This window comes from Ovis canadensis, chromosome 19 (assembly GCF_042477335.2).
Source record: "Ovis canadensis isolate MfBH-ARS-UI-01 breed Bighorn chromosome 19, ARS-UI_OviCan_v2, whole genome shotgun sequence".
In the NCBI taxonomy this organism is placed as follows: domain Eukaryota; kingdom Metazoa; phylum Chordata; class Mammalia; order Artiodactyla; family Bovidae; genus Ovis; species Ovis canadensis.
Genome location: NC_091263.1, coordinates 68,972,584 through 68,997,929, shown reverse-complemented (window position 1 = coordinate 68,997,929; position 25,346 = coordinate 68,972,584). Strand labels below are relative to the sequence as shown.

At 52.8% G+C, this 25,346-nt stretch overlaps 1 protein-coding gene and 1 non-coding gene across 2 annotated transcripts in view; one reads left to right on the top strand and one right to left on the bottom strand.

Moving 5' to 3' along the window:
• ATP2B2 (ATPase plasma membrane Ca2+ transporting 2) overlaps window positions 1-25,346 on the top strand; it is a 156,931-nt gene that overhangs the window by 97,834 nt on the left and 33,751 nt on the right. The window contains exons 9-13 of the mRNA XM_069560905.1: window positions 2,327-2,368; window positions 3,316-3,474; window positions 6,828-7,042; window positions 10,869-11,111; window positions 24,664-24,905. Coding sequence (XP_069417006.1) covers window positions 2,327-2,368; window positions 3,316-3,474; window positions 6,828-7,042; window positions 10,869-11,111; window positions 24,664-24,905 — 901 coding nt within the window. The remainder of the gene's footprint in view (window positions 1-2,326; window positions 2,369-3,315; window positions 3,475-6,827; window positions 7,043-10,868; window positions 11,112-24,663; window positions 24,906-25,346) is intronic.
• TRNAK-UUU (transfer RNA lysine (anticodon UUU)) lies at window positions 9,037-9,109 on the bottom strand. The gene has a single exon. It is a non-coding gene; the product is annotated as a tRNA-Lys (tRNA).

Sequence of the window (25,346 nt, the reverse complement as noted above, 5' to 3'; positions counted from 1 at the left end):
AGGTCCCCTGAATCAGCCCATCTTCCAGGTCCCGTGGGGGGTGCGGTGCAGAGCAGCACCCTACCACCATTCCAGGGCCAGGCGAGCACCGGTTTGGCTAAGGAGAGCCCCCAAATGAGCCCTCACTTCCAAGAAATCGGGCCAGCTGCGCCCAAGTGCCCCCAGGACACAGCTCCCTCCCTCAAACACATGCATTGTTGATTATTTTTCTGGCCACGTGATCACCATGGAAATAAAGGAGGAAATTGCTAGCTTGGTTAATGGGCACACGTGGGCTATTGCATCTGATAATGTGCGATGCAAACAAAGGTCCCTCTGTGCCCTCTCACACCAGCTACTGGAGCCGAGTCCTCTGGTGCCTTTTAGCCCAGTTAGTAAAATAATGTTTAAAAATAAAAACAACTGTTGTAGTTCATTCCGATCAGCTCCAAGAAGCCTTCTTCTGTGTTGCTTCTTAATCTGGCAGAAAGAATTTTAGAATAGAGGGATGGGGGCCTTTCTTTTTCAACCCCAGAGGAGGTCACTGACCCTTTGCTGGGAGGCTCAATGGGAACAGCCCAGCACTGTTGCAGAGATGGTATGGAGCTGGCACCCAGGAAGCCGCTGCTTCCCTCTGAGGCAGTCAGTGTAACGTGGATGTGATGTGGGGACGACAGTGTTTACAGAGGGTCGTCAGGGTGCCCTGTAAATGACAGCTGCCTCTGAACCTCCCTCAGCCCCAGTTTCCTCGTTGTAAAATGAGAGGGATGGAAGCCCCTCCCGCCCCACCTTGCAGGATAATAGGAAAACTGGCAAGACGCGAGTCACTTGCAAACTGCCAAACGCTGCTGGGCGAGTGGTTATCACTAAAAGGTAACTTCTAGGTGCTCTGGGAGGCAAGATGCCAACCCCTTGTTACGGAGGTGGAAGCCAAGCTGGGAGCAGTGAAGTCACAGGGCTAGCTGGTGTTGAAACAGCAGCTTCAGGAGCCCAGTCCCACCAGTGCCACCTCAGTGCCCACCCTACCGCAGGCTCAGGGGATGAGGGGTAACTGCTTTCTCCCAAGGAGGGGCAAAAATGTGCATACACTTTGGGGCCAGCTGTCCACTCACCTGCGGAGAATGTCCCTCCCTGAGCTACAGCTTTTTATCTGTGTGTGGGTTTGATCCCGGAGTGCCCCGGTAGGGATGCGGTGAGGACCAGCTGAAATCATGGAGGTCATGTATGGGCCTGGCCCATAAACTGTGAGGATGTCCTTCACGGTGATTATCCAGGAGTGGTGAGGGGTTCCGTGACCTTCTCTGAGTCCTCCTGAGGTGGTGAGCCATCGGGCAAAGCCCAGGGTGAGCCAGGGGACAGGAGGATGCCCCCATCCCTGCAGGGCCAGCAGGTGGGGGTAGGTGTCTAATTACCAGGTAGCAGTCACCAGTACCTCCCACCCTGTGAATGCAGCACACACACTCGGGGCTGAGCCTGGAGAGGCAGCCTCCCACGTGGCCCCGTTTACAGGGTGGGGAGCCCCAGACTCAGCACTAGACAGCATCCGACTCTGATAGGCAGAGCTGGGGTAGAGGGCACCCAGGGGTTCCCACCAAGCCAACTTCGCCTCTCTGCTGTGGCCCAAACTAGGCAACCTAGAATGAAGAGCACACACTTTAGTGGAGGGGTGGCGTGGGGTGGTGTCCCCTTGGGCTCCATGGCATGGCCCCAAACACCTGTGGGTGCCTCCGAGCCCGCTGCTGGGAGCCTCTGCACACCCTTTGCCTGAATCACTCTCAGTGAGGCTGAGGGTGGTGGGGAGGGTTGTCCATGTCGTGGCTTCGTCCTCCAGCACCAGGAGGAAGAGGAACTGGAATCATCTCTCCTGGAGCCAGAAGCTAAGGAGCACATTGACCAAACGCCTCCCCATTTTAGAATCAACCTCTCTCTCTCTCTCTCTCTCTCTCTCTCTCTCTCTCTCTCTTTCTATTTCCTTTTGCCTCTTCTCAGCCCACATAAAGCAACAACCAGATTCCAAATTCATCACTGGGGGCCTGAGATCTCTCATTCCTTATGCTTGTGTGGTCCCTTTACCCTAAAGGCTGCTGTCTAACCTGTAAAATGCTCACGGCCAACATAACCCCCGCAGAAGCCCCCTCTCTGCACCGTCAGAGAGTCAAGAGAGCAGCCCCCGCAGGTTTGCTCTTGCCTGGGGGGCCTCCCCGGCATCCCTGTACTGAGGGGGCAGAGCCGGCTCGGCCCTCCCCAGCCCCCAACTGACATGAACGTCCATGGCCCTGTTGCGTCTTCATGTGACCGATGTGTGCTGTCTGCTCTCTGTCGTCTGTTCAAACTCTTTGTCGTGTAGGTAAAATGCAGGATGGCAGTGCGGACGCCGGCCAGAGCAAAGGTAACCTTTCGTATTGACCTGGTCCCTGCGGCCCCCCCTGCTGGTTCCAGGGGCCACAATTAACCTGATCCCTGCGGCCCCTCCCTGCCAGTTCCAGGGGCCACAATGAACCTGGTCCCTGCAGCCCCCCCTGCCGGTTCGAGGGGCCACAATTAACCTGGTCCCTGCGGCCCCCCTGCCTGTTCGAGGGGCCACGGCAGAGGCAGACGTCCATGCCCATGGGCGCCTGACGTCTCTGGGTGGGAGGGTAGCTGTGATCTTGTGGTACCAGGACAAACGGAAGTGGCACTGTCCGCACAACAGTCCACCCGCAAGCCAGTGTCTCCCCTGCTTTGAGCTATATCCCCGTTCAGCTGAAGGTTTGAAGCTGGTTCTTAGGGCTCTTCAGGGGCCAAGGGGTCGGGCTCCAAGCCCACCAGTCAGGGCTGTGCTGAAGGAGCAGGGTATTGGCACCCATGGATGAGGACACACTCTTCCACTTTTTAAGCCCGCTTTTGTCCCTTCTGTCTAGTGACTACTTAATATTCCAGCAACATGGCCCAAGGACCAACTGGGCAGAGCCCAAGCATGTGTCTTGTCTGATGCAGAAAAGCCGAGGAGCCCTTTGGGGAAGGGCTGGTGGACTTGTTCAGGCCCAGAGGAGCCCCCAGCCCCTTCATGCTGCAAGTCCAGGGTGGAGCTGTGTCGCTCCGTGCTGAGTTCTGTGGGCCTGGATCCAGGGTCTCCAGCAGGGAGAGGCCGACCCCCTCATCACATGGAATCTGTGCCAGCCATGCAGGGGGGCTCAGGCCAGGGAGTGAGGGTCTCACCGTGCTCCCCTGGGCAGGGGGCTGGGTGCCGACACCCGCACCCTGCAGGCTAACCTGTGGGTGTGCATGTCTGTGTGTGTGCACGTCTGTGTGTGCATGTGTGCGTGTGTACATATGCGTGTGATCTGCCCCCTGCAGCCAAACAGCAGGACGGGGCGGCCGCCATGGAGATGCAACCCCTCAAGAGTGCCGAGGGGGGAGACGCTGACGACAAGAAGAAGGCCAACATGCACAAGAAGGAGAAGTCAGTGCTGCAGGGCAAGCTCACCAAGCTGGCCGTGCAGATCGGCAAGGCAGGTGAGCGTGCAGCCCCGGCGGACGGCACGGGGTGGGGGGACACGGGGCACGCAGGGGGATCCCCGGGGCAGAGCCCTGCCCCTGGCTGGGCCTCAGTTACCTCATCTGCAAGGAGAGGGCTTGCATGAGACCCACCCTTGTCTGCCGCGGCAACCAATCTGAGTCCTGATGTAGCAGGCACCTCAGCTAGCACTCAGACAGGTGCAAGAGTGAAGCGCAGGCTCTGGGGGCAGCCTGCCTGCATTCTCGTTGAGCTCCAGCTCTGAGGTCTTGAGCAAGTACCTTCACCAAGCTCCAAACCTCCGCTCCCGGTCCATGGACTTAGGCTCCTGTAGTCCCCACTTCCAAAATCACTGCAGATGGTGACTGCAGCCATGAAATTAAAAGACACTTACTCCTTAGAAGGAAAGTTATGACCAACCTAGATAGCATATTGAAAAGCAGAGACATTACTTTGCCAACACAAGTCCGTCTAGTCAAGGCTATGGTTTTCCCAGTGGTCATGTATGGATGTGAGAGTTGGACTGTGAGGAAAGCTGAGCACCGAAGAATTGATGCTTTTGAACTGTGGTGTTGGAGAAGACTCTTGACAGTCCCTTGGACTGCAAGGAGATCCAACCAGTCCATTCTGAAGGAGATCAGCCCTGGGACTTCTTTGGAAGGACTGATGCTAAAGCTGAGTACTCCAGTACTTTGGCCACCTCATGCGAAGAGTTGACTCATTGGAAAAGACTCTGATGCTGGGAGGGATTGAGGGCAGGAGGAGAAGGGGATGACAGAGGATGAGATGGCTAGAAGGCATCACTGACTCGATGGACGTGAGTCTGAGTGAACTCTGGGAGTTGGTGATGGACAGGGAGGCCTGGCGTGCTGCGACTCATGGGGTCACAAAGTATCGACACAACTGAGTGACTGAACTGACTGAACTGAACTGAACTGAACTGAGCCCCCACTGCACAGGTTGCTGTGAGGAGTAAAGGAGATTATTTACACGTACAGGCAAGGGTGGTGGCTGGATGCGGGCAGACCCTTTTGGAGTGGGCTGTGCAGGCTTTATCCTGAGGATGTTGGGAGCCCTGGAGGAGGTGTGAGCAAGGATGGAGTTGAGCGCTATGATGACCACCCCCAGCTGCCATGCACAGGAAAGACTGGGGAGATGGAGGGCCGTGCTAGGAGCCCAGGGAGGAGCCCCTGGTCTGAGCCCCAGCATGAGATGGTTGGATGGCATCGCCGACTCAATGGGCATGAGTTTGAGCAAACTCCAGGAGGTAGTGAATGACAGGGGCGCCTGGCATGCTGCAGCCCATGGGGTCGCAAAGACTTGGACACAACTGAACAACACCATGAGCCAGGTTTCCCAACCGAGCTGATAGCTACAGGCGACAGCTGACGATGGCTGCTGTGGCCCCCAAAGCCGAGCCCGGCTGCACTGTGAGCCCTGCCCGCCCGACACGGTCTTGGCCTCCCCGCCTGGGTAAGGATATGGCAAACACCACGGCCTCTCCACCTGGCTGCCTGCTCCTCCACGGCTGTCTCCCAGCTCTAATTATAGGCACCGCAGTGTGGAGAAGAGAGGCAAATTGCAGGCTTGGCCGTCTATATTTAAACTCAGGGGCCTGGTGACAGCTCCCGGCTGCCAGGAGCTTGGCTTCCCGCCCCTGCGACTGTCAGGCAGGGCTCGAGCTGGCTCTTCAACTCCACAGCTGGCAGTGGGGGCGGGCGGCAATGGGTCCGGGGATTTCCTCCGTCCCCACCACAGGGAAGGCTCCACGGCAGCGTGGTGCTGGAGGGCAGGGAGCAGAGCCGTGAGAAGCATCCCATGGCCTTCCCTGTCCTGGGTCATTGCCTCCGCCACTCAGTCAAGCCCTGCCAGGCATGGGGCACAGAGTCACACCCTTCTGGTTTACATCCCACTTCTGCTCCTCTCCTGGGATGGATTCCCTGCAAGCAGAGCCTGAGATGAGTGGGCACAGGGTTTGGGGAGGGGTGCTCTCAAGGGGAGACCTGGAAAGGGTCTGGGATGCCACAGAGCCTAGGAAGACGCAGCCCAAGCTGAGGTTTCCAGAGAAATCCCAGTCTCCACCTGATCCCACAGGGAGCTCTGGAGCATGAATACCTCTAAAGGGTCCAACATGCACTGCAGCAAGGCAGCTGGGCTTCTGGACCCCCATGTCAGCCCCTGGATATTGGCCATCAGATTGGGGTGGGTGGAACTGCCAGGCACTTTTTGACAAGGAGACACCAGTCTCCTCTGGCAGAGGCTGCAGATGTGGGCAGCTTCAGCTACACCCACGCAGCACTGAGGTGGATGGGGGTGGCTGGGCACATGGGGCTGGCAAGATGGATCCGGGCAGGTAGCTACCTGCAGGTACTCATTCTACAGCGCCTCCCTGGCCTGTGGCCCCAGGCACATCACCTCCCCTCCCTGTTGTTGTTCGGTCGCTCAGGTGTGTCCGACTCTGTGACCCCATGGACTGCAGCACGCCAGGCTTCCCTGTCCTTCACCATCTCCCAGAGTTTGCTCAGACTCATGTCCATTGAGTCAGTGATACCATCCAACCATCTCATCCTCTGTTGCCCCCTTCTCCTCCTGCCCTCAATCTTTCCCAGCATCGTGGTCTTTTCCAATGATTCGGCTCTTCGCATCAGGTTACCAAAATATTAGAGCTTCAGCGTCAGTCCTTCCAATGAATATTCAGGACTTATTTCCTGTAGGATGGACTGGTTGGATCTCCTTGCAGTTCAAGGGACTCTCAAGAGTCTTCTCCAGCACCACAATTCGAAAGCATCAGTCCTTCGGCGCTCAGCCTTCTTTATGGTCCAGCTCTCACATTCATACATGACCACTGGAGTTATCCTCTTGGCGTGTTTGTTTGTTTCTTGTATGCCTCCTCCTGGAACCTCAGCTTCCCAAGGGCAGGGACTCTGTCTCTGTGCTGCTGTGTCCCTTGTTCCTAAACAGGAAACAGTGTGTGCCTGAGTGAAGGCGGAGATCAGTGGTGCCCTCTGTTGTCCTGCAGTGTGAGAACGCCATGCTGGCGCCCCTCATTCCCACACTCAGCACCTACTGCGTGTCCAACACTGTGCCCGGCAATTACACGCATTCATTGTACCTGATTCTTATAAAACCACATGGAATAAATACATATCCCCATTGCACAGAGGAGGAAACTGAGGCTCTTTGAGGATCAAGCAGTTGCCCCAAGGCCACCAAGCTGAGCTGGCATGTGAGCTAGGGCCTGCCTGACCCCAGAGCCCTCGCAGCCAAGGGGTGGTCAGGTCCGCATCTCCGTTCCCAGGCCCCCTTGCCCCCCGGGGGCCCCCTGACGGGCTTCCTCCCCGCCATGTCACAGGCCTGGTGATGTCAGCCATCACGGTGATCATCCTGGTGCTCTACTTCACCGTGGACACCTTCGTGGTCAACAAGAAGCCGTGGCTCCCCGAGTGCACCCCTGTCTACGTGCAGTACTTCGTCAAGTTCTTCATCATCGGTGTGACGGTGCTGGTGGTCGCCGTGCCCGAGGGGCTCCCTCTGGCCGTCACCATCTCCCTGGCCTACTCAGTGAAGGTGAGGAGTGAGGAGCAGGGCAGGCCGGCTGACGCCGCCTAGCTGGCGGTCTGAGGGGTGCCTGGCGGGGCCAGTGCCGGGGGCTGCGAGGAGAGCTAAGTAGAAAGGATGGGCACGTTGGAAGCTCCGAGAGAGAGGTTGCATGCGGGAGCCCCAAGCTCACAGGCCTCCAGGAGAGCCACACCCTGGCCAAGAGTACAGCCACTATTCAGCCCAGCTGTGTATCCCCTTGTAGAGATGGGGTCCAGTGTTGCCAGATACTCACATTTCTCTAAGAGAAGCCAGAAAGCTGGACTTCATATAAGCTCTCCTGATTTTTAAACACTGACAGTCAACTCAACCCTGAACAATAAATTAGACGCAGGTATTCCCTGGACAGTCGTGTCCTACTGTTTGCGACCCCATGAACTGTAGCCCGCCAGGCTCCTCTGTCTCTATGGGATTCTGCAGGCAAGAATACTGGAGTGGGTAGCCATTTCCTCCTCCAGGGGATCTTCCCCACCTGGAGATGGAACCCAGGTCTCCTGCATTGCAGGCAGAGTCTTTACCATCTGAGCCACCAGGGAAGCCAGACCCACACTCATCCCGTCCCATCGAATGTTGGCAGAAGTGTGGTCATCACAGAGCCGTAGGCCCCACTTAGCCACAGCACCTGTGGGACTAAGCTTGGAGTTCGCTTCCTAAAGTTCAAAAAAGATAAGCCTAAAGTAAACAGGAGGTCTGGTTTTAGGAGAGCCCCCTCCTCTCAAGAGAGGGGCTAAAAACAGGAGGTCTTAAAAGCAGTTCAGTGAATGGCTCGTGCTTAGTGCTCCATTGTGGCCAAGTCTTTGCAGCCCCCTGGACTGTAGCCCGCCTGTCTCCTCTGTCCATGGGATTTCCCAGGGAGGAATACTGGAGTGGGTTGCCATTTCCGACTCCAGAGGATCTTCCCGACCCAGGGATCGGACTCATGTCTCCTGGCAGGCGGGTTCTTTACCACTGAGCCAACAGGGAAGCCAAAGGGCAAGTGGGCCCAGGAGTGCCTTGGGCCTGGGGGTGCTCCTGAGTGCCACCCTGATAACAGAGCCCCACGTTCCCCTGCTCCCAGGCCCGTGGCCATTGGCGGAGCCCAAACACGGGGCTGTGGGGGCTGGCATCATGTCGTGAGCACAGGCATCTGACCCTCTTGGAGGCACTTCCAAGCCAGGCTCGTCCCCAGATCCCCACACCCTGGTCTCCTCATCTCGCCTCCGCCCAGTGATGGCCCCACCTCGACGGGCAGGGCCCTGTCTCCCGTTTCCCAGGGCCCCTAGGCCAGGATGTGCCTGCGAGAGCAGAGGCCAGGGCTGTCTATAAGCAAGGCATTCACTCCGAGTCATTGGCAGAGCCGACCGAGGGCATGGTCAGTTTCCAAGCTGGAATTTGGGCTGGGCTGGCCGATGTAATTTCATACAGAAAAGAGCTCTCAGGGCAGTGCCAGAAGTGGCAGGTCTGTGTAAAAGGACACCGTCCTTATCGTCTCCTTGTTTTGGGGTTCTCTAAGAAACTCCATCCCACAAACCAAAGCCCAAACAGATCAGAACACAAGGCAGGTTGGGGGGCCTGCAGATGGAGACCTCGTGCTGCTACGGGTCTGGACCCCACAGCCACCCAGTGGAGCTCAGGACCCCCTTAAAGGTCATACATGGCATCGGGGCTCACTTACAGACCTTGTCGCCTCTGCACCTGGAGTCGGTGTCTCTGGCACCTGTGCCTTCAGCTGCCTTAGGCAGTGTGACTCATACACTCACTTGATAAACTGAGTACAGCCCCCACCCGCCACCCCAGAGAGAGGCAAACTCTCCCCTTTCTGAGCCTGGGCCCACCCCTTGGCCGTGCACGCTGTCGTGCCTGACTCTTTGCGACCCCGTGGGCTGCAGCCCACCAGGCTCCTCTGTCCATGGGATGTCTCAGGCAAGAATGCGGGGGGTGGGTTCTTTACCGCTGAGCCACCAGGGAAGCCCCACAAAAGCAAGTGCCAGAACAAGGACTTGAACCCTGGACCCTCAGATTAAAAGTCTGATGCTCTACCCACTGAGCTATCCAGGGTCCACCATCCAAAGATTAGAGGTGACACTTAGATCCTCACTGTGCAATAGGGACATGACGTATGTATGATGTTAAATTTCCTAGCAGCTGCATGAAAAAGACAAAACAGAAAGAAACAGGTAGAAATCATTTTAATACTGTACCTTATTGAACCTAATATGTCCAAGTTATTATCAAGCCAACATGTAATATTTAATCATACACAAATGATTGGTGAGATTTTTACATTTCTTTTCATCATCAGCCTTTAAACCTGGATGTGAAATTTACTCTTGTAGTACATTTCATGGGCTTCCCTGGTTGCTCAGGTAGTAAAGAATCTGCCCACAGTGTAGAGGACCAGGGTTCGATCCCTGGGTTCGGAAGATACCCTGGATAAGGAAATGGCAACCCACTCCAGTAGTCTCACCTGGAAAATCCCATGGACAGGGGAGCCTGGTAGTTTACAGTCTGTGGGGTCGCAAAGAGTCAGACACGACTTAGCAACTAAAAAACAGCAACAAATGATAAGAGAAGCTGCAGGAGCACAGAATTCTACCAACAGTCATTTTTTAGTAACATGACCTGCTGTTAAAATTATTCTAGGGACTTCCCTGGCAGCTTGGTGGTTGAGACTCCGTGCTTCCAATGCAGGGGGCGAAGGTTCAAATCCTTGGTCAGGGAAATAAGATCCCACACGTCGCATAGCCAAAAAAAATTTTTTTAATTATTCTAATTGCACTCCTTTTTCACCCTTGTTATAAAGGGTTATAATGAGGAGCAAGAAAAAAGGAATTAGATTCCTAGGCTCAGACTAGAACATCTGACTCAGCCTTCAGCTAAATCCACCTTTTCACGTGTGTTCTTGCCAGTAGGGTCACTGTGTCAGGAGGACCTGCAGTTAAGAGTGGTGGTTCCTTAAGAATCACTCTATTTGCATTATTTGCTTAAGAACCTGGAAGAAGCTAGGAGTGTGATGCTGGGAGGAGAGAAAAGAAGGTGAATATAAGATAATTAATAATTGTAGAGTAGGATTTCATTTTTGTTATAAATTTAAAAAGAAAAGATATTGTTATGTAAGATGCTTCACTGCTCAATGATAGAATTATGACTGACTTGTTTTTTCATGCATATCTATATTTAAAAGAAACTTGTGATTTTTATTATGCAAGTTAAAGTATATAGTCATTGTAGGAAAATGGAAGCTATAGATTTTTCAAAGGAGGCAATAACAATCTCCTATAAATGTCACTCAGAAACAATGACACTAATGTTTTTGTTTTTTCCACATAGTCTCCTATGTCTGTTAATACATGTGTAACTTACACTTCTTCACTTCTCATGAAACCAAAGTGACCGTGAAAACCAGGCACCAGTGAAAGATGGTACCTTTGGCAAAGAAAAAACCCGCAATCAAATTAAGAACTTATTCCTGTTAGGATGTGAAAGGAAAGTATCTGAAGTCCTCAAAGAGGACCCAGCCTTCATTTACCATCCTTTTCACTATCTTTTCCATAAAGAATACAGACTACATCCGTAATTAATAAAGTCAATTAATCAACTCTTTTAAATGGCTCAAGTAATTTAAAAGGAGAAAGAGAAAGTGCTGTACACAAAAAAGGAACCCAGAGGCCAGACGCTCTTGAAACCCAGATCCTTCGCCCGGGAGTGAAGCAGAGGGGCAGTTGTGCCTCACTTACGGCGTGTGTACACGGTGCCCTCACCCCCAGCCCCCAGCTCCCTCTCCTCACTGTCCCCTCTCCTCTGCCCCCTCCTGCAGAAAATGATGAAAGATAACAACCTGGTCCGCCACCTGGACGCCTGCGAGACCATGGGCAATGCCACGGCCATCTGCTCGGACAAGACGGGCACCCTCACCACCAATCGCATGACAGTGGTGCAGGCCTACGTGGGCGACGTCCACTACAAGGAGATCCCCGACCCCAGCTCCATCAACGCCAAGACCATGGAGCTGCTGGTCCATGCCATCGCCATCAACAGCGCCTACACCACCAAAATCCTGGTGAGTGGGGCAGCCCCTGCCAGAGGGAGAGGCATCCAGGGGGTGATGCAGGAGCGCCTGGCTGGCGGGGCAGAGTCGTTTGTGATTTAAATCCTGCTGATGTATTTTGGGTGGTCAGATAGTAAGCAGTTGTTTCTCTTTGACCCAGCTATGATGCTTGCGTGTGTGCGTGCTAAAGTCGCTTTAGTCGTGTCTGACTCTTGGCAACGCTATGGACTGTAGCCTGCCAGGCTCCTCTGTCCATGGGATTCTCCAGGCAAGAATGCTGGAGTGGGTAGCCATGCCCTCCTCCAGGGGATTTTCCTGACCCAGGGATCAAATCCACTCCTCTTATGTCTCCGACGTCGGCAGGCACGTTCTTTGCCACTAACACCGTCTGAGAAGCCCCAAAAGTGAAAGTGTTAGTCACTCGGTGGTGTCTGACTTTTTGTGGTCCCATGGACTGTTAACCCACCAGGCTCTTCAGTCCATGGGATTCTCCAGGCAAGAATGCTGGAGTGGGTAGCCATTGCCTTCTTCAGGGGATCTTCCTGACCCAATGATCAAAGCCAGGTCTCCTGCACTACAAGCAGATTCATTACCATCTGAGCCACCCATGGCTGGGGGTGGGGGGCGGGGGAAGATTACTGTTAATTGTGTTTTTTAGATCTTATCATTTCCCTCCCTACAAAAAAAATATATATATATCTTTTTATTAGTTAGTTTCTGCTATATAATGACTCCAAAACGTAGTGGCTTAAAAGCAAGCTGTGTCTTTAGCTCACAGTTCTGTGAGCCGAGCTCAGGCTGGGCTCAGCTGGCGGACGCAGTCCCTCGCGCATCCGCCGTGGGTCACGTGCACAGCTCTGCTGATCTTGGCAGGACTGTAGGCTGATCTGGGATGACCTCAGCTGGCATGGTTCTTCTCTGCTCTGTGTGGTCCTGCCTCCTCCAGCAGGCTCGGCTGGGCACTTCACGTCATTTTGCCGCGTACTGTTGGTCAACACACGTCAAGAGGCCCGTCCAGATTCAAGGAGCAGGGAAACAGACCCCATCTCTAATGGGAGGGACTTCAAAGTCACATTGCAAAGGGCATGGATTTGGAGAGGGGACTCACTGTGGCCATTTACACAGCCTACCACCAGAGACAATGTAGTTATTAGTAGGGGCATTACTAGTTTTAATAAAAAAAAAAAAACACTCATATTCGTGTCTCAGCCACCTAGAGTCATCATGCTAGAATCCCTGTTTGGTTCAGAAGCACAGGTTGCTGTTTTGTAATTAACCAACATTTGTGTGAAGAGAAATACAGACCGGTCCATCCAGAGCTCTGTCGGCTCCCAGATGCAGGACATTCCTGCAGAGCGAGCGTCTGAGAGGACAGCTGAGCTTTTCTGCCTGCCCTGCCAATGTGCCCTGGCCCTGACCCCTCCTTCTGCCCCTGAGCCAGCGTGAACCTTTGGGATCAGACTGGGTTGCAGAGTGCCAGAGCATGAGTCAGCGGCCAAGGGCCAAGGGCTGGGGGCGGGGGGCGATGGGGTGGTTGGTTTGCTGGAGGGAGGCAGATTCTGCCTCCAGACACTGGAGCTGCAAGAACTGTCCATCCACTGTGGCCGAGCAGCTGCCCCCTCAGCTCAGAGCTGCAGGAGGGCTGGGGAGGCAGCCCTGACAGGAGGAGAAAGTAGGTCGGGAGAAAGCGTGCAGATGGGTGATAGAGAATGCCGGGGGCGGGGGGGGGGGGGGGGGCGGGGGGGGGCAGGGGAGGGGGATGCCAGAGATGACGGCGTTTTTGTCTCCTTCCACCCCTCCCCCCACCTCCCAGCCCCAATCTGGGAATCAAGGGAGGTGGGGCGAGGCTTTATTCTGTTCCTCAGGCCTTCCTAAAATAACCAAGATGCCGTTAATGATCTCGTCCTGAAGATGTTGCGGAGAAGGGAACCGGGCAATTCCCAGAGCAGGCTTCGGGTGGAGGGGGCGGCTGTGTGGGCAGAGCTCTGCAAGATGGGCTTGGATGAAGATGTATGTTATGCAATTACAGTTAAAAAGGAGTTCTGGGATCTGCCAGGAGGGGCCACGGAACAGCTCTGCAGCAAGAAGGCTCTATTAGGCAGTGCTTCACAATGCCAGCGGCAGAGCCACAGTTCATTTCCAGATGTGGTTAACTAGACGGTGTCCAGTGGCTTCAAGAACAGGGGTCCTCCAGTCCACCTGGGGGAAAGGGGTAGTAACTGCAAGACTGGAGCGAGCTCGGGGACCTGGGAACTGGGATTCTTGGTTTGTAAATAGACCAAGTCTCTGACCTCTCAAGCACCAGTGTCCCCTTCTGTGCCTTGAAGCCTGGCATCCTGGGACCCTTGCGCCTCTTTTCCTGGGGCTCCCTTGAAAGAACCCTGGCGGTTTTCCTTTCTGTGAGCTGACAGCCATCAGTGTGGAAGGTACAGCAGAGGCGCCTGGCATGACTGGATGGTGGTTAAAGCCCATACCCTGGAGCAGACAGCCTGGGTTCAAATCCCTCACTAGCTATGTGACTGTGAACAAGTTACTAAGCCTCTCTGTGCCTCAGTTTCCTAGGAGAAACGATAGGAGGATTGTGAGGGTGAAATGAGTTACTAAGTGGAAAGTGCTTAGCACATATTCGGCACTCTGGGCGATTAGCAGTTTTTGTTGTTGTTAGCAGTAAAATCACCCACTTGTAGCCATGCAGAGGCTAATCAATAAGTGAATAGACAGCAGAGACATCGAGGTTACAGAAGAAAGGGTTTTGCTCAAAGTTGGTGGCAAAGCCAACTTACAGATACCCTAAAACCAGCTATTGAGTAGGGTGCCCAGATTAGGTTCTTGCTCCTTGAAACCAGTCATGCAGCATCTTTAGTACTGGTTGGTCTCAGGAAGGAAGGCCTGGAACCCAGAGGATCAGATTCACAGCCAGGACTGTCAGCCATATGGAGAGGACCTGCCCCTGTAGTCCCAGGCCCTGGGCTCCCAGGACCTGCCCTTGCTGTCCTAGAGGAATTTTGAGAAGCATCATGGGCTAGTCGGTCCAAAGTGGAAGTCCACCCACCCTCCAGACCCGGCTGGAAAATCTAGATGTGGGACATCTTTACCATGCAAGAGGAGATGGGCACGAAAGGTGTGCAGTGTCCCCACGATATCCACCAGCCTTGACTGGGAAGTGAGCCTGGCCTGGGAAACAGATCCTGGCCAAGGCTGTTACCCCCTGTAGGAGGGTGCTGATTCTTCTGTGTCTTCATGTGGTCTGATTGCAGGCTGTGTGCTCTGAGACACAGCTGAGTTATCTCCGCTCCCTCCAGCACAGGCTCTTGGGAAGTACTAGTTGGGTGGGTGAGGTACGTGAATTGACTGGTGAATAAACATATGGACATGTAATCAGTGAGATGGGGGCTGGGTAGGGAGAGGGATGGACGGACAGATGGAAGATGGATGGAAGGATGGTTGACAGGGGAGTAAATGGGTGAGTAGGCAGATGGATGAGTGTGTGGGTGGTGAATGGATGAGTCTGAATTGATAAGAGGCTCAGGACAGGGCTACCCCCACGTTCTACTTCCCTATTCTTGTGGCTGCTGTTTCTGCAGCTCTGTCATCTCAGCTGCAAGATGCAAATGCTCATATTTGCCTTGGCCCTGGCCCCAGTCCAAGGCTAACACCCAGGCTCTCTCGGTACCTCCAGCACGCCAAGGAAATCTTTTCTGAATGTGCCCTCAACTCTCTACTCTCCATTGATCCGGAGACTTCCAAAGTAACTAATGGCTGTTATTCTAAAAGATTAAAAAAAAAAAAAAAACTAGATGTGTATTTGCAAGGGTACTTTGTGTAGGTGTATCTGCATGGATTCATAGATCTTAGGGACCACCTGGTCCAGCCCCCTCACTTTACTCTGAAGCCCAGAAATGGGAAAGGACTTGGGCCAAGTCACCCTGTGGGTTTGCGGAGTTAGAATCCATATGTCCTGACTCCCAGTCCAGTAAGCAAAGGTTAGGAGCTTCGGCTCTGAAGTCCAACAGACCAAGGTTCAAACTTCAGCTCCAGCACTTACCACCCATGTGACCCTGAACAAGTTACCTAACCTCTCTAAGCCTTTGCTTTCCAATCTGTTAAGTGAGTATACAGTTAATCATAATCACTAGTATTCATTTAGCCAGAGAGAGTGCTGAGTGCTTAACCCATGTTGGCTTGTATGAAGACCCCATGAAGTAGGCAATGTCATGTCTTCAACTCATAGATAAGGACAACGAAGCTGGGAGGAGTTAAAGAGCGTGTCCAGAGAAGTTAAAGAACAGGGTCCCAGAGAAGATGAGAGGCTGGGCCAGGTTTGAAACCCACGTCTGTCCAGTCCAGAGCCTGCACAGCTCACCACCCCCACTGCTCCATGTCCAGCTCCTCTGGCCGTATACATGCCTTGAGGCAGTTCCCAGGGCTGCTGTAAGAAGTTCCAGGCTGCTGTGAGATCAGATAAGAGGATGTATGTGTGGTTCCCAGTGTCCTGCTTGACATGTAGCAACTACCCTGTCCATGTCAATTATTGCTCTTATTACGTCCTTTATTGCTTCTGAGCCTTAGCCTCCATAGTCTGCTCTTCCCGCCACTGTCTAGCTTGACCCTCCACATCCCTTCCAGGTAATCAAGGCAAACATGACCATTTGCATCTTGCAGCTGAGACGACAGAGCTGCAGAAACAGCAGGTGTCCTGACCCAGGTTGCTCCTGACACCAGGTGACAGAGTTGAGCCCAGAGAATCGTGGCGGAGTTGACTAGGCGGGTGAGGAGGCACTCTGGGCAGGGCCACACAGCCTTGCCAAGGCCCAGAGGCCTTTTAGAGATGAGACAGTCTGTGGCCTGGGCGTTTCCCAGGTCTGGAATGATGGGAAGGCTGAGGGCGAGTTGCGGCGGCAGCAGTTACGCCCTTAGTGGCCTTTCTCCTCACAATGCTCAGAATCACCCAGGCACTGGTGGAGGATGGTGTGAGAGCGGAGGCTGCCGGGGCAGACCAGGAAACGGGACCAGGAGGTCCCTCTCAGGGGGCCAGCCTCAACCACATGCCCCATCCCTTCTGAGGACACCGGAATTCTCTTCTTTCCCCTTCTGTTTCTAATCACTGGCAACGAAACTTGCCCTCTGAGGCAAGCGACATGAATCATCTTTTAGTCAGAAATGGCTTCCCTGCCTCAGAATCCTGGCGCACCCTCAGATTCTTTGTCGCCTCTAACTCTCTGAGTGTCGAGACTTCTACTAGCTGCTTCTTCCTGTCGCCCTGCTGCTTCCCAGAGCCGCAGCTGAGCTCTCAGATGGAAATAGCTCCTTCCTCTGACTTTAGAAGCACTGTGCTTTCTTTTGGAAGAACGTTCTCCTTTTCCGCCCACGTTTATTCTGTGCTCTGAAACCACCCAAGCGGACTTTAATTTTTTTATTTTATGAGACCTCTTTTACAGTAGGTTGACATTACAGTTAACATTTGAATTATTAAAATGAAGATGGGCACTTGTGGAGTCAAACTGTTGGAAGTTTATGGCGTATATTCTGGTAACATAAACTATTGAGAGAAGAACAAATCTCCTTGGAGTCCCTGAAGTGGTTTTCACTTCAGGGAAGGAGCAGGAAGGATTTTCCTGGCAGGATGGTTTTCCTGAATAAATAAGACAAACTTCACCTCGTAGAGGCTTCCTAGGTGGCACAGTGGTAGAGAATCCGCCTGCCAATGCAGAAGACCCAGGTTTGATCCCTGGGTCGGGAAGATCCCCTGGAGAAGGGAATGGCTACCCACTCCAGTATTAGAGGAGCCTGGCAGGCTATAGTGTATAGGGGTCGCAAGAGTCAGACACGACTGAACATGCACTCATCTAGTTAGAAATTACAGGTGCTACCCCATTACCAAATTGAGGTGCCCCCATACCCCCAAGAGCCCCAGTAAAACCTAAAAGGCAGGAAGGATCTGCTTGATTGCATTTCTCATGAATCTTAGAACTAGAGCTCCTGGGAGGAGGGTGAAGTGGGGCACTAACTCTGGAAAGCAGAGAGTCAGCCCTTGAACTCAGATCTAGCTCCAAACCCAGGGTGCAGATGAATGTTCCAAGGAGCCTCAACCCCCCTGAGTCAAGCCAGGTCTGCAAGGGACTCTGGCCAGGACAGTGGCTCCAGAAGGCGCAGAAGACCCTGGAAGTGACTTAGCAGGGCATTCAGACGGGGAGGTGGGATTGCTCTTCGTCCTGGTCTGTGAAGTGACAGTGCCTTTGTGTTGGATTCAACAGCTGTTCTGGTTCTGTTCGTTGGTTTTCTTTTTGTTCTCTTTGAAAACACTGTCCCTAGGAGAACAGTTTAAAACAAGTAACCCTGAATGGGGGAGTCTAATTTTTTACAGAACTGTTCATCCATGTATCCTCCTTCTCACTGCACATGTGCACAGACACACACCACACAGCATGTACACCATACCCACACAGGTGCCTGCACACACACACACACACACGCACATATGCTGCACTACACACAGCACACACACAGCACACACACAGCACACACGTGCAAGTGTACACACACGTACCACATCCATGCATGCACGCACACACACACACACACACACGGTGCAGTGGTGAGCTCAAGAAGGTCCCCGGGGAGTCTGCTGTCACGGGTGTGTCTCCCCAGGGCGGCTCAGCCTGTCCAGCTGTCATCCAGGACACGCACACTGACCTGGGCCTTTGTAGCCTTCGTGAAGGTCCTGGCTCTGCCCTCCTGCCCCTCAAGGCCTAGCTCCTGAGACGCTCCTGGGGAGGCAGAGCCTCAGATAACAATTCTGGAGGCCAACATTCTGACAAAATCCCATCCCATCTGGCCTCCCGTTGGCAGCACTCCACACCCACAAACACCAAATTATTCATTTATTCATTCAACACATATTCATTGGTTACCCACAGTGGGAAGCAGAGATAAGCAAGACAGCCCTCCCCACCGCCCCCACCATGGGCTCCAAACCAGTCTCCCACCAGTTTCCTCGTTAACCAACCATCTGAAATGCTAGGGAAGACAGGCAGGGCTGCCGGGAAAGCGTTCTGTGTGGACACAGAGCTGAGACCAGCCAGGGTCAAATCCTACTAACTCAGCCACTCATGAGCTGTGAGACCCGGTCTCTCCAGGCCTCCCCATGCACCTAGGAATAATAACAGTCTGCCCCTCCTAGGAAGCCATGAGGGTGTAACTGAAGATGCATGCTTAGTGAAGAGTTTAGCAAAGGGCAAGCGGAGTTGGCATCTGGCACATAGTCCTTGCTGCAGCTGCCGAGGCTCCTGGTGGTGCATCCAGGCCTCGGGGAGGCTCCTCTGCCAGTGCCCATCCTCAAGGGGTGAGAAGAGTGGGCCCAACTGCCAGAGACCACCAGAGAGTGAAAAGTCACTTTCTCACGTGCTTTCATGACTGGTGTCCTGTGGCCGCGGCTGCAGTTTACCGTGCTATGTCTGTGGGGTTTTGAGGGACAGAGAGGGGGTGTCGAAGGTATTTTAATATTTCAGTAAAAGACACATAACTTAAAATTGATCACCTTAACCATTTTGGTGTACACATCAGTGTCATTAAGTCCAGTCACATTGTACAACCGTCCCCACCACCCACATCCGGAACTTACCCTCTTCCCCAGCTGCAACTCCGTTCCCTTTAAACTCTCCCCTTCCCCCTCCCCCCGCCCCTAGCACCCACCCTGCTGCTTTCTGTCTGGATGAATGTGACTGCTCCGCTGCTGCTGCTGCTGCTGCTAAGTCGCTGTAGTCGTGTCCGACTCTGTGCGACCCCATAGATGGCAGCCCACCAGGCTCCCCCATCCCTGGGATTCTCCAGGCAAGAGTACTGGAGTGGGACCATTGCCTTCTCCAGTGGCTGCTCTAGGGGCCTCGAGTAAGTGGCATCACACAGTATCTGTCCTTTTGTGTCTGGCTTAGTTCACTTAGCATAATGTCCTCAAGGTCCATCCATGCTGGAACACGTGTCGGAGTTTCCTTCGTTTCTACGGCTGAATACCATTCCACTGTACGTGTAGATCGCGCCTTCCTTATCGACTCACCAGTTGATGGACAGTTGGGTGGCCTCCATCTTTTTGGCTACTGTGAACAACACTGCAGTAAACTTGGGGATACAAATGTCTTCTCGAGTCTCTGCTTTCAGTTCTTTTGGGTAATATACCCAGAAGTAAAATTGCTGGATTGTATGGTAATTCCGTGTGTAATTTTTGAGGAACCTCCATGCTGCTTTCCACAGTAGCTGCACCATTCTGCATTCCCACCAAGGTTTTCCGTTTCTCCACATCCTTGCCAACGCGCGTTTCCTATTTTGTTTGGGATAACAGCGTCCTCATGGGGGTGAGGTGGCACCTGCTCACTATATGTTTTTAAATCTCATTTTTTCAGATGTTATATATAACTTACTGCTCTTCAGCTCATCATTCCTTGTGTCTGAGCTCCAGTCACTCCCAAGCATCCCAAAACAGGAACATGAATTGCCCTCTCAAAGTTATGCTCACCCAGCTCACCCAAAGTTAATAGCAGCCAGCACTCCCAAAGGGCTTACCACTCATACAGGGACATGTGCAGCAAACAGCACTGCGTTGGGAATGACAGGAACTGGAGGCAGCCCCAGGCCTTTGACCAGTCTTTGCAGGAGGTTTGACCAGTAGCAAATCACTTCCCCCCAGGCCTGCCCGCTGCCCCTCAAAACCAATGCCTTAACTCTCTTACAGACTTAGAGCCCCAGAGAGCAAAGGCTCTTGCGAAGTCTACAGTAATAACAAAACCTATGGGTTTGTTAAGATTTAAAAAAAAAAACAAACCCGAAAGAAAAAAGAGGCGAGTCCCTGCTTCTTAATAATACACGTAGGCGATTTCAGAGCTCAAGTTCACAGGAACAAATTGAATTACGGAGGAGCCAGCTCTGCCTTTTGCAGCCATGGGTTGTTTGAAATCCTTTTAGGGGAAAATTAAAATATTTCACAGAGGGTAATAAAATGCTGTGTGTTTGCAGGCATAACTGCTCAGCTCTCTTGGGCAAATAAGTAATTAGCCATTTTTATTTCAGTCCTCCGTGTCATCATCTTCTTTCATAAGCAGGGGGTAGGGGGAACCGTTGTGGAAGACACATAAAACTCTGGAAATCACCAGAAGATTAATTATAAAATTGCAAAAAAAAAGTAAATAAATATGTAAATGTTCAAAGCACACATAACCGCATGCTGCAGAGACTACGAGGAGTGCTTAATGTCTCTTTTCCCAAACATCAGAAAGAGGGAGCTGTGAGATTCTCCCGCTTTCAAGTCACATCCACACAGTGTTGGAGTGGGGAGCCTTCCGAGGCCCGCAGTGCTGGGACCTAGTGGGACGTGGCATGGAGCAGGGAGGGTACGCTCAGGCTGGACCCACAGCCCCCAGGACCCTCGGAGGAACCCGCAGCTCTGCCTTGTTCTACCATCCTTCACGACGGCCCACGATGCACTTGAAGGAGTGGGTTGATTTTTTTTTTCTCAGCTGGAAATCATTTGCTCCAGCCTTTCCATGTTACACGTGGGGACCCTGAGGATGATGACTTAGGGTCCATGGCTATTTATGGCGAGGCCAGTGCCCATGACCCGCCATGTCTCAGGTCTGCTCCTGGGGCCTGAGCCTTGACTGTGGGGCAGAAGGGGCCGGCCAGGGACAGGTCCTGTTGCCATCCTTCCCCCTGCACTGCCAGCCCATCCATGCCGGCCTCCTCTGGGGTCTGCCTTCCTCTTACCTAGGCTGCTCGTATGAACAACACCAAGAAGGCTGAGAGGGAGGGTTTGGAGGGCTCCTGTGCAAGGCTGGTCTGAGACCCACAGAGACCCACCCATGGGGTGGGAGGGGGACACAGAATGTTCACAGACACTGTTCCTCTTCAGTCTGTGTTCCTCTGGGGTCTGCATTTGTCCGTGGTGGCTCTCACCGCTCCCAAAGCCACCTCCACCTGGGTCGCTGCACACTGATTTTATACAAGTGGTCTACCTGTGTGGCAGGGGTGGAGGGGGGCAGCTGTGGGAGGTGAGCCCACCTGCCACGTGAACTTCCCACAGCCACCTATGCTACCATCAGCGCTCACATGGAGCACCTCGTGCTTACCTGGCCACCTGTGCCTCTCACCCCCCAGCCCCAAGGCTGGTCTGCATTGAGCCATCTTGCAAACAATGAGTAAATACCTACTGTGTGCCGGGCTCTGTGCTGGCCCTGAGAACCTGGGCAGGGGATGGAAGAATACAGCTCCTACTCAGGGGTGACAAAGTCATCAACGACAAGGAGATACCTGTGCTGGTCCTTAAAGGGCGAGGGGAGTTTGCCTGGCAGGGAAAGGAGGCAGGAACGGCAGGGCTAAAGGGACAGGGTGGAGAAACAACAGCCTGTCCCGAAGCCACGAGAGGAAGTGAGAGGCACTGGGGAGAGGTGGTCGGTGGTTTCACTGAGGTTCAGGGCAGAGGCCGTGGTGTCCACGCAGCCAGGTTAGAAAGGAACAACCCCCGCAATTCATCCGAGCCTCCTCTTTCCCTGCTGGGTCTACATGTCTGTTCTCTACTTCTGCGTCTCCGTTCCTGCCCTTCACATAACTTCATTGGTACCATTTTTCTAGATTCCGCATCAGTTCAGTTCAGTTCAGTCACTCAGTTGTGTCCAACTGTTTGCGACCCCATGAGTCACAGCACGCCAGGCCTCCCTGGCGTTCTCATCACCATCTCCTGGAGTTCACCCAAACTCACGTCCATCGAGCCAGTGATGCCATCCAGCCATCTCATCCTCAGTTGTCCCCTTCTCCTCCTGCCCCCAATCCTTCCCAGCATCAGAGTATTTTCCAATGAATCAACTCTTCACATGAGGTGGCCAAAGTACTGGAGTTTCAGCTTTAGCATCATTCCTTCCAAAGAAATCCCAGGGCTGATCTCCTTCAGAATGGATTGGTTTGATCTCCTTTCAGTCCAAGGGACTCTCAAGAGTCTTCTCCAACACCACAGTTCAAAAGTATCGATTCTTTGGCGCTCAGCCTTCTTCACAGTCCAACTCTCACATCCATACATGACTACTGGAAAAACTATAGCCTTGACTAGACGGACCTTAGTCGGCAAAGTAATGTCTCTGCTTTTGAATATGCTATCTAGGTTGGTCATAACTTTTCTTCCAAGGAGTAAGCATCTTTTAATTTCATGGCTGTAGCCACCATCTGCAGTGATTTTGGAGCCCCCAAAAATAAAGTCTGACACTGTTTCCACTGTTTCTCCATCTATTTCCCATGGAGTGATGGGACCGGATGCCATGATCTTCGTTTTCTGAATGTTGAGCTTTAAGCCAACTTTTTCACTCTCCTCTTTCGCTTTCATCAAGAGGCTTTTTAGTTCCTCTTCACTTTCTGCTGTAAGGGTGGTGTCATCTGCATATCTGAGGTTATTGGTATTTCTCCTGGCAACCTTGATTCCAGCTTGCGTGTTAATATACAATACTTGCTTTTCTCTTTCTGGCTTAACTTCACTCTGTATGTCAGGCTCTGGATCCACCCACATATGTCCACTGCTATATGTAGAATAAATAGCTAGTGAGAAGCTGTTACGTAGCATGGGGAGCTCAACTCGGTGCTCCATGAGGACCAAGAGGGGTGGGGTGGGAGGGAAGTTCAAGAGAGAGGGGATATAGGCATGCATATAGCTGACTCAGTTCATGTATGGCAGAGAGTAACACAACACTGTAAAACAGTTATATTCCAAAGTTTAAAAAAGAACAAACTAGTGCCCTAAATGGGGATAACTCCAAAACTGAATGTTTCGGAGTGCGACGCAAGTTACAGAAGACTGTGTACAGCCTCCTTGCCTGCCCTTTGCAACGTGTAAACCGGCACTGCACACACATACCGTAAGTTAAGCTGCATGAGGTTGCCGCTGGTCGGCCACTGTGACACGAAATCAGCAGCTGCATTTGCTTCAACCTCAGTTGAAGGCACAAAGGACGTTGCACTCAGAGCGTAGAATGCCACCCAGCCGGGAAAAGGAGCACACTGTGGAGGCGTGCGACAACTTTTCTGGATAACCAGGGGACTGTGCTGAGTGAAAAGGTTACATACTGTACAATTCCGTCTATATAACTTGCACAACATGGCAGAATTATCTGGAGCACAGATTAGGAGTTGCGGGGGGGGGGGGGGGGGGGCGGGATAGGGAGCGGGCGGGGGAGAGAGATGACCGCAGTCATGAGAGGGCAGCATGGGAAGTGAGTCAGAAAGTATATATTAATGCATGTATGCGGAATCTGGAAAAATGGTATAGGTCTTATTTGCAAAGCAGAAATAGAGACACAGACGTAGAAAACAAATACATGGACGCCAAGGGGGCGGGGAGTGGGAGAATCGGGAGACTGGCATCGGCATGTCTACGCTGCTGATCTGCGTACAAAACAGATACCTGGTGAGAACCTGCGGTATCCCACAGGGAGCCCTACTTATTGCTCTGTGATGACCTAACTGGGAAGGAAGTTCAGAAAAGAGGGAATGTATGTATACGGAAGATATGGAGAAGGAAATGGCACCCACTCCAGTATTCTCGCCTGGGAAATCCCATGGACAGAAGAGCCTGGCGGGCTACATACAGCGCATGAGTTCACAAGGAGTCGGACAGGACTTAGCCACTAAACAACAATAATATCACGTATACGTATAGCTGATTCACTTTGCTGTCCAGCAGAAACTAACACAGCATTCATTGTTAAGCAACCATACTCCAATAAAAATTAATTATAACAAATTAAGAAAACAAACCATAGGCAGTAAAATTTAAATTTTATTAAAATTTATATCCACATTGTAAATTTTTTACAATGGTTATCTCAAAAAAAACACACACAATGGCACAGGGGAGTGTTGTGATGAACGGTTGTGTACCTTGATGGTGGTTGCCACAGGAATTTACACGTGATGCCATTGTTCAGACCTAAACACACATAGAAGTGCTTTAAAACCGGTGAGATCCGAATCCCGCCAGGTCAGTTCTATCATCGTCAACACCTTGGTTGTGTTCTCATGGTCCGGTTGCTTGTGAGCACTCGGGGAAACAGGATGAAGGGCATATGACACCTCTCTGTATTATTTCTTGTCGCCTGTGAATCTAGCATGAATCTCAAAATAAAAAGTTAAAACACAGAGGGCAAGGATGAATACCAAATTTAAGTGAGAGTTCCCTTGTGGTACAATGAGTGGGTTATACAGATGCAGAGGGGTACAAGGGGGGATTCAACTTTATCTGTTAGACTTGATTTCTTAAAAAAAAAAAAGAAAAATCTGAAGCGAACAAGGCCTTAAGTTCTGCAGAGCTGGGTGGTCTGTGCACAATTTTTTTTTTTAATTCTGTCATCAATTTATGTTTGAAATCGTAAGTCTTAAAAACCCCATCTTGGTTAATTTCCATCACCCAAGAGCCCAGACTGGGTCTGGGATGCAGAGGCCGGAGAGTGAGGGAGCGGGTGGGAGCAGCCCCACCCAGCCCCGCCGCCCTGTAGTGCCCAGGTGGCCGTCCCAGTGAACGCCCGGCCTCTCCCCGCAGCCCCCGGAGAAGGAGGGCGCCCTGCCCCGGCAGGTGGGCAACAAGACGGAGTGCGGCCTGCTGGGCTTCGTGCTGGACCTGAAGCAAGACTACGAGCCCGTGCGCGCTCGGATGCCCGAGGAGAAGCTGTACAAGGTCTACACCTTCAACTCCGTGCGCAAGTCCATGAGCACCGTCATCAAGCTGCCGGACGAGAGCTTCCGCATGTACAGCAAGGGCGCCTCGGAGATCGTGCTCAAGAAGTGAGTGAGGGAGCCAGCCGGTCTACGCAGGGGCCTGGCGCAGGCCGGGGGCGGGGCTGTGGGCGGGGCCGCGGCGCCCAGGGCTTTCGCTGCGGCTGCTGCTAAGTCGCTTCAGTCGTGTCCGACTCTGTGCAAGCCTGTAGAAGGCAGCCCACCAGGCTCCCCCGTCCCTGGGATTCTCCAGGCAAGAACACTGCAGTGGGTTGCCGTTTCCTTCTCCAATGCATGAAAGTGAAAAGTGAAAATGAAGTCGCTCAGTCGTGTCCGACTCTTAGTGACCCCATGGACTGCTGCCCATCAGGCTCCTCGGTCCATGGGATTTCCCAGGCAAGAGTACTGGAGTGGGGTGCCATTGCCTTCTCCAGCTTTTGCTGCTATTTCCTCTTAAATAGAAAAGACACTGGTGCTTGGAAAGAGGGAAGGCTGGAGGAGAAGGGGGCG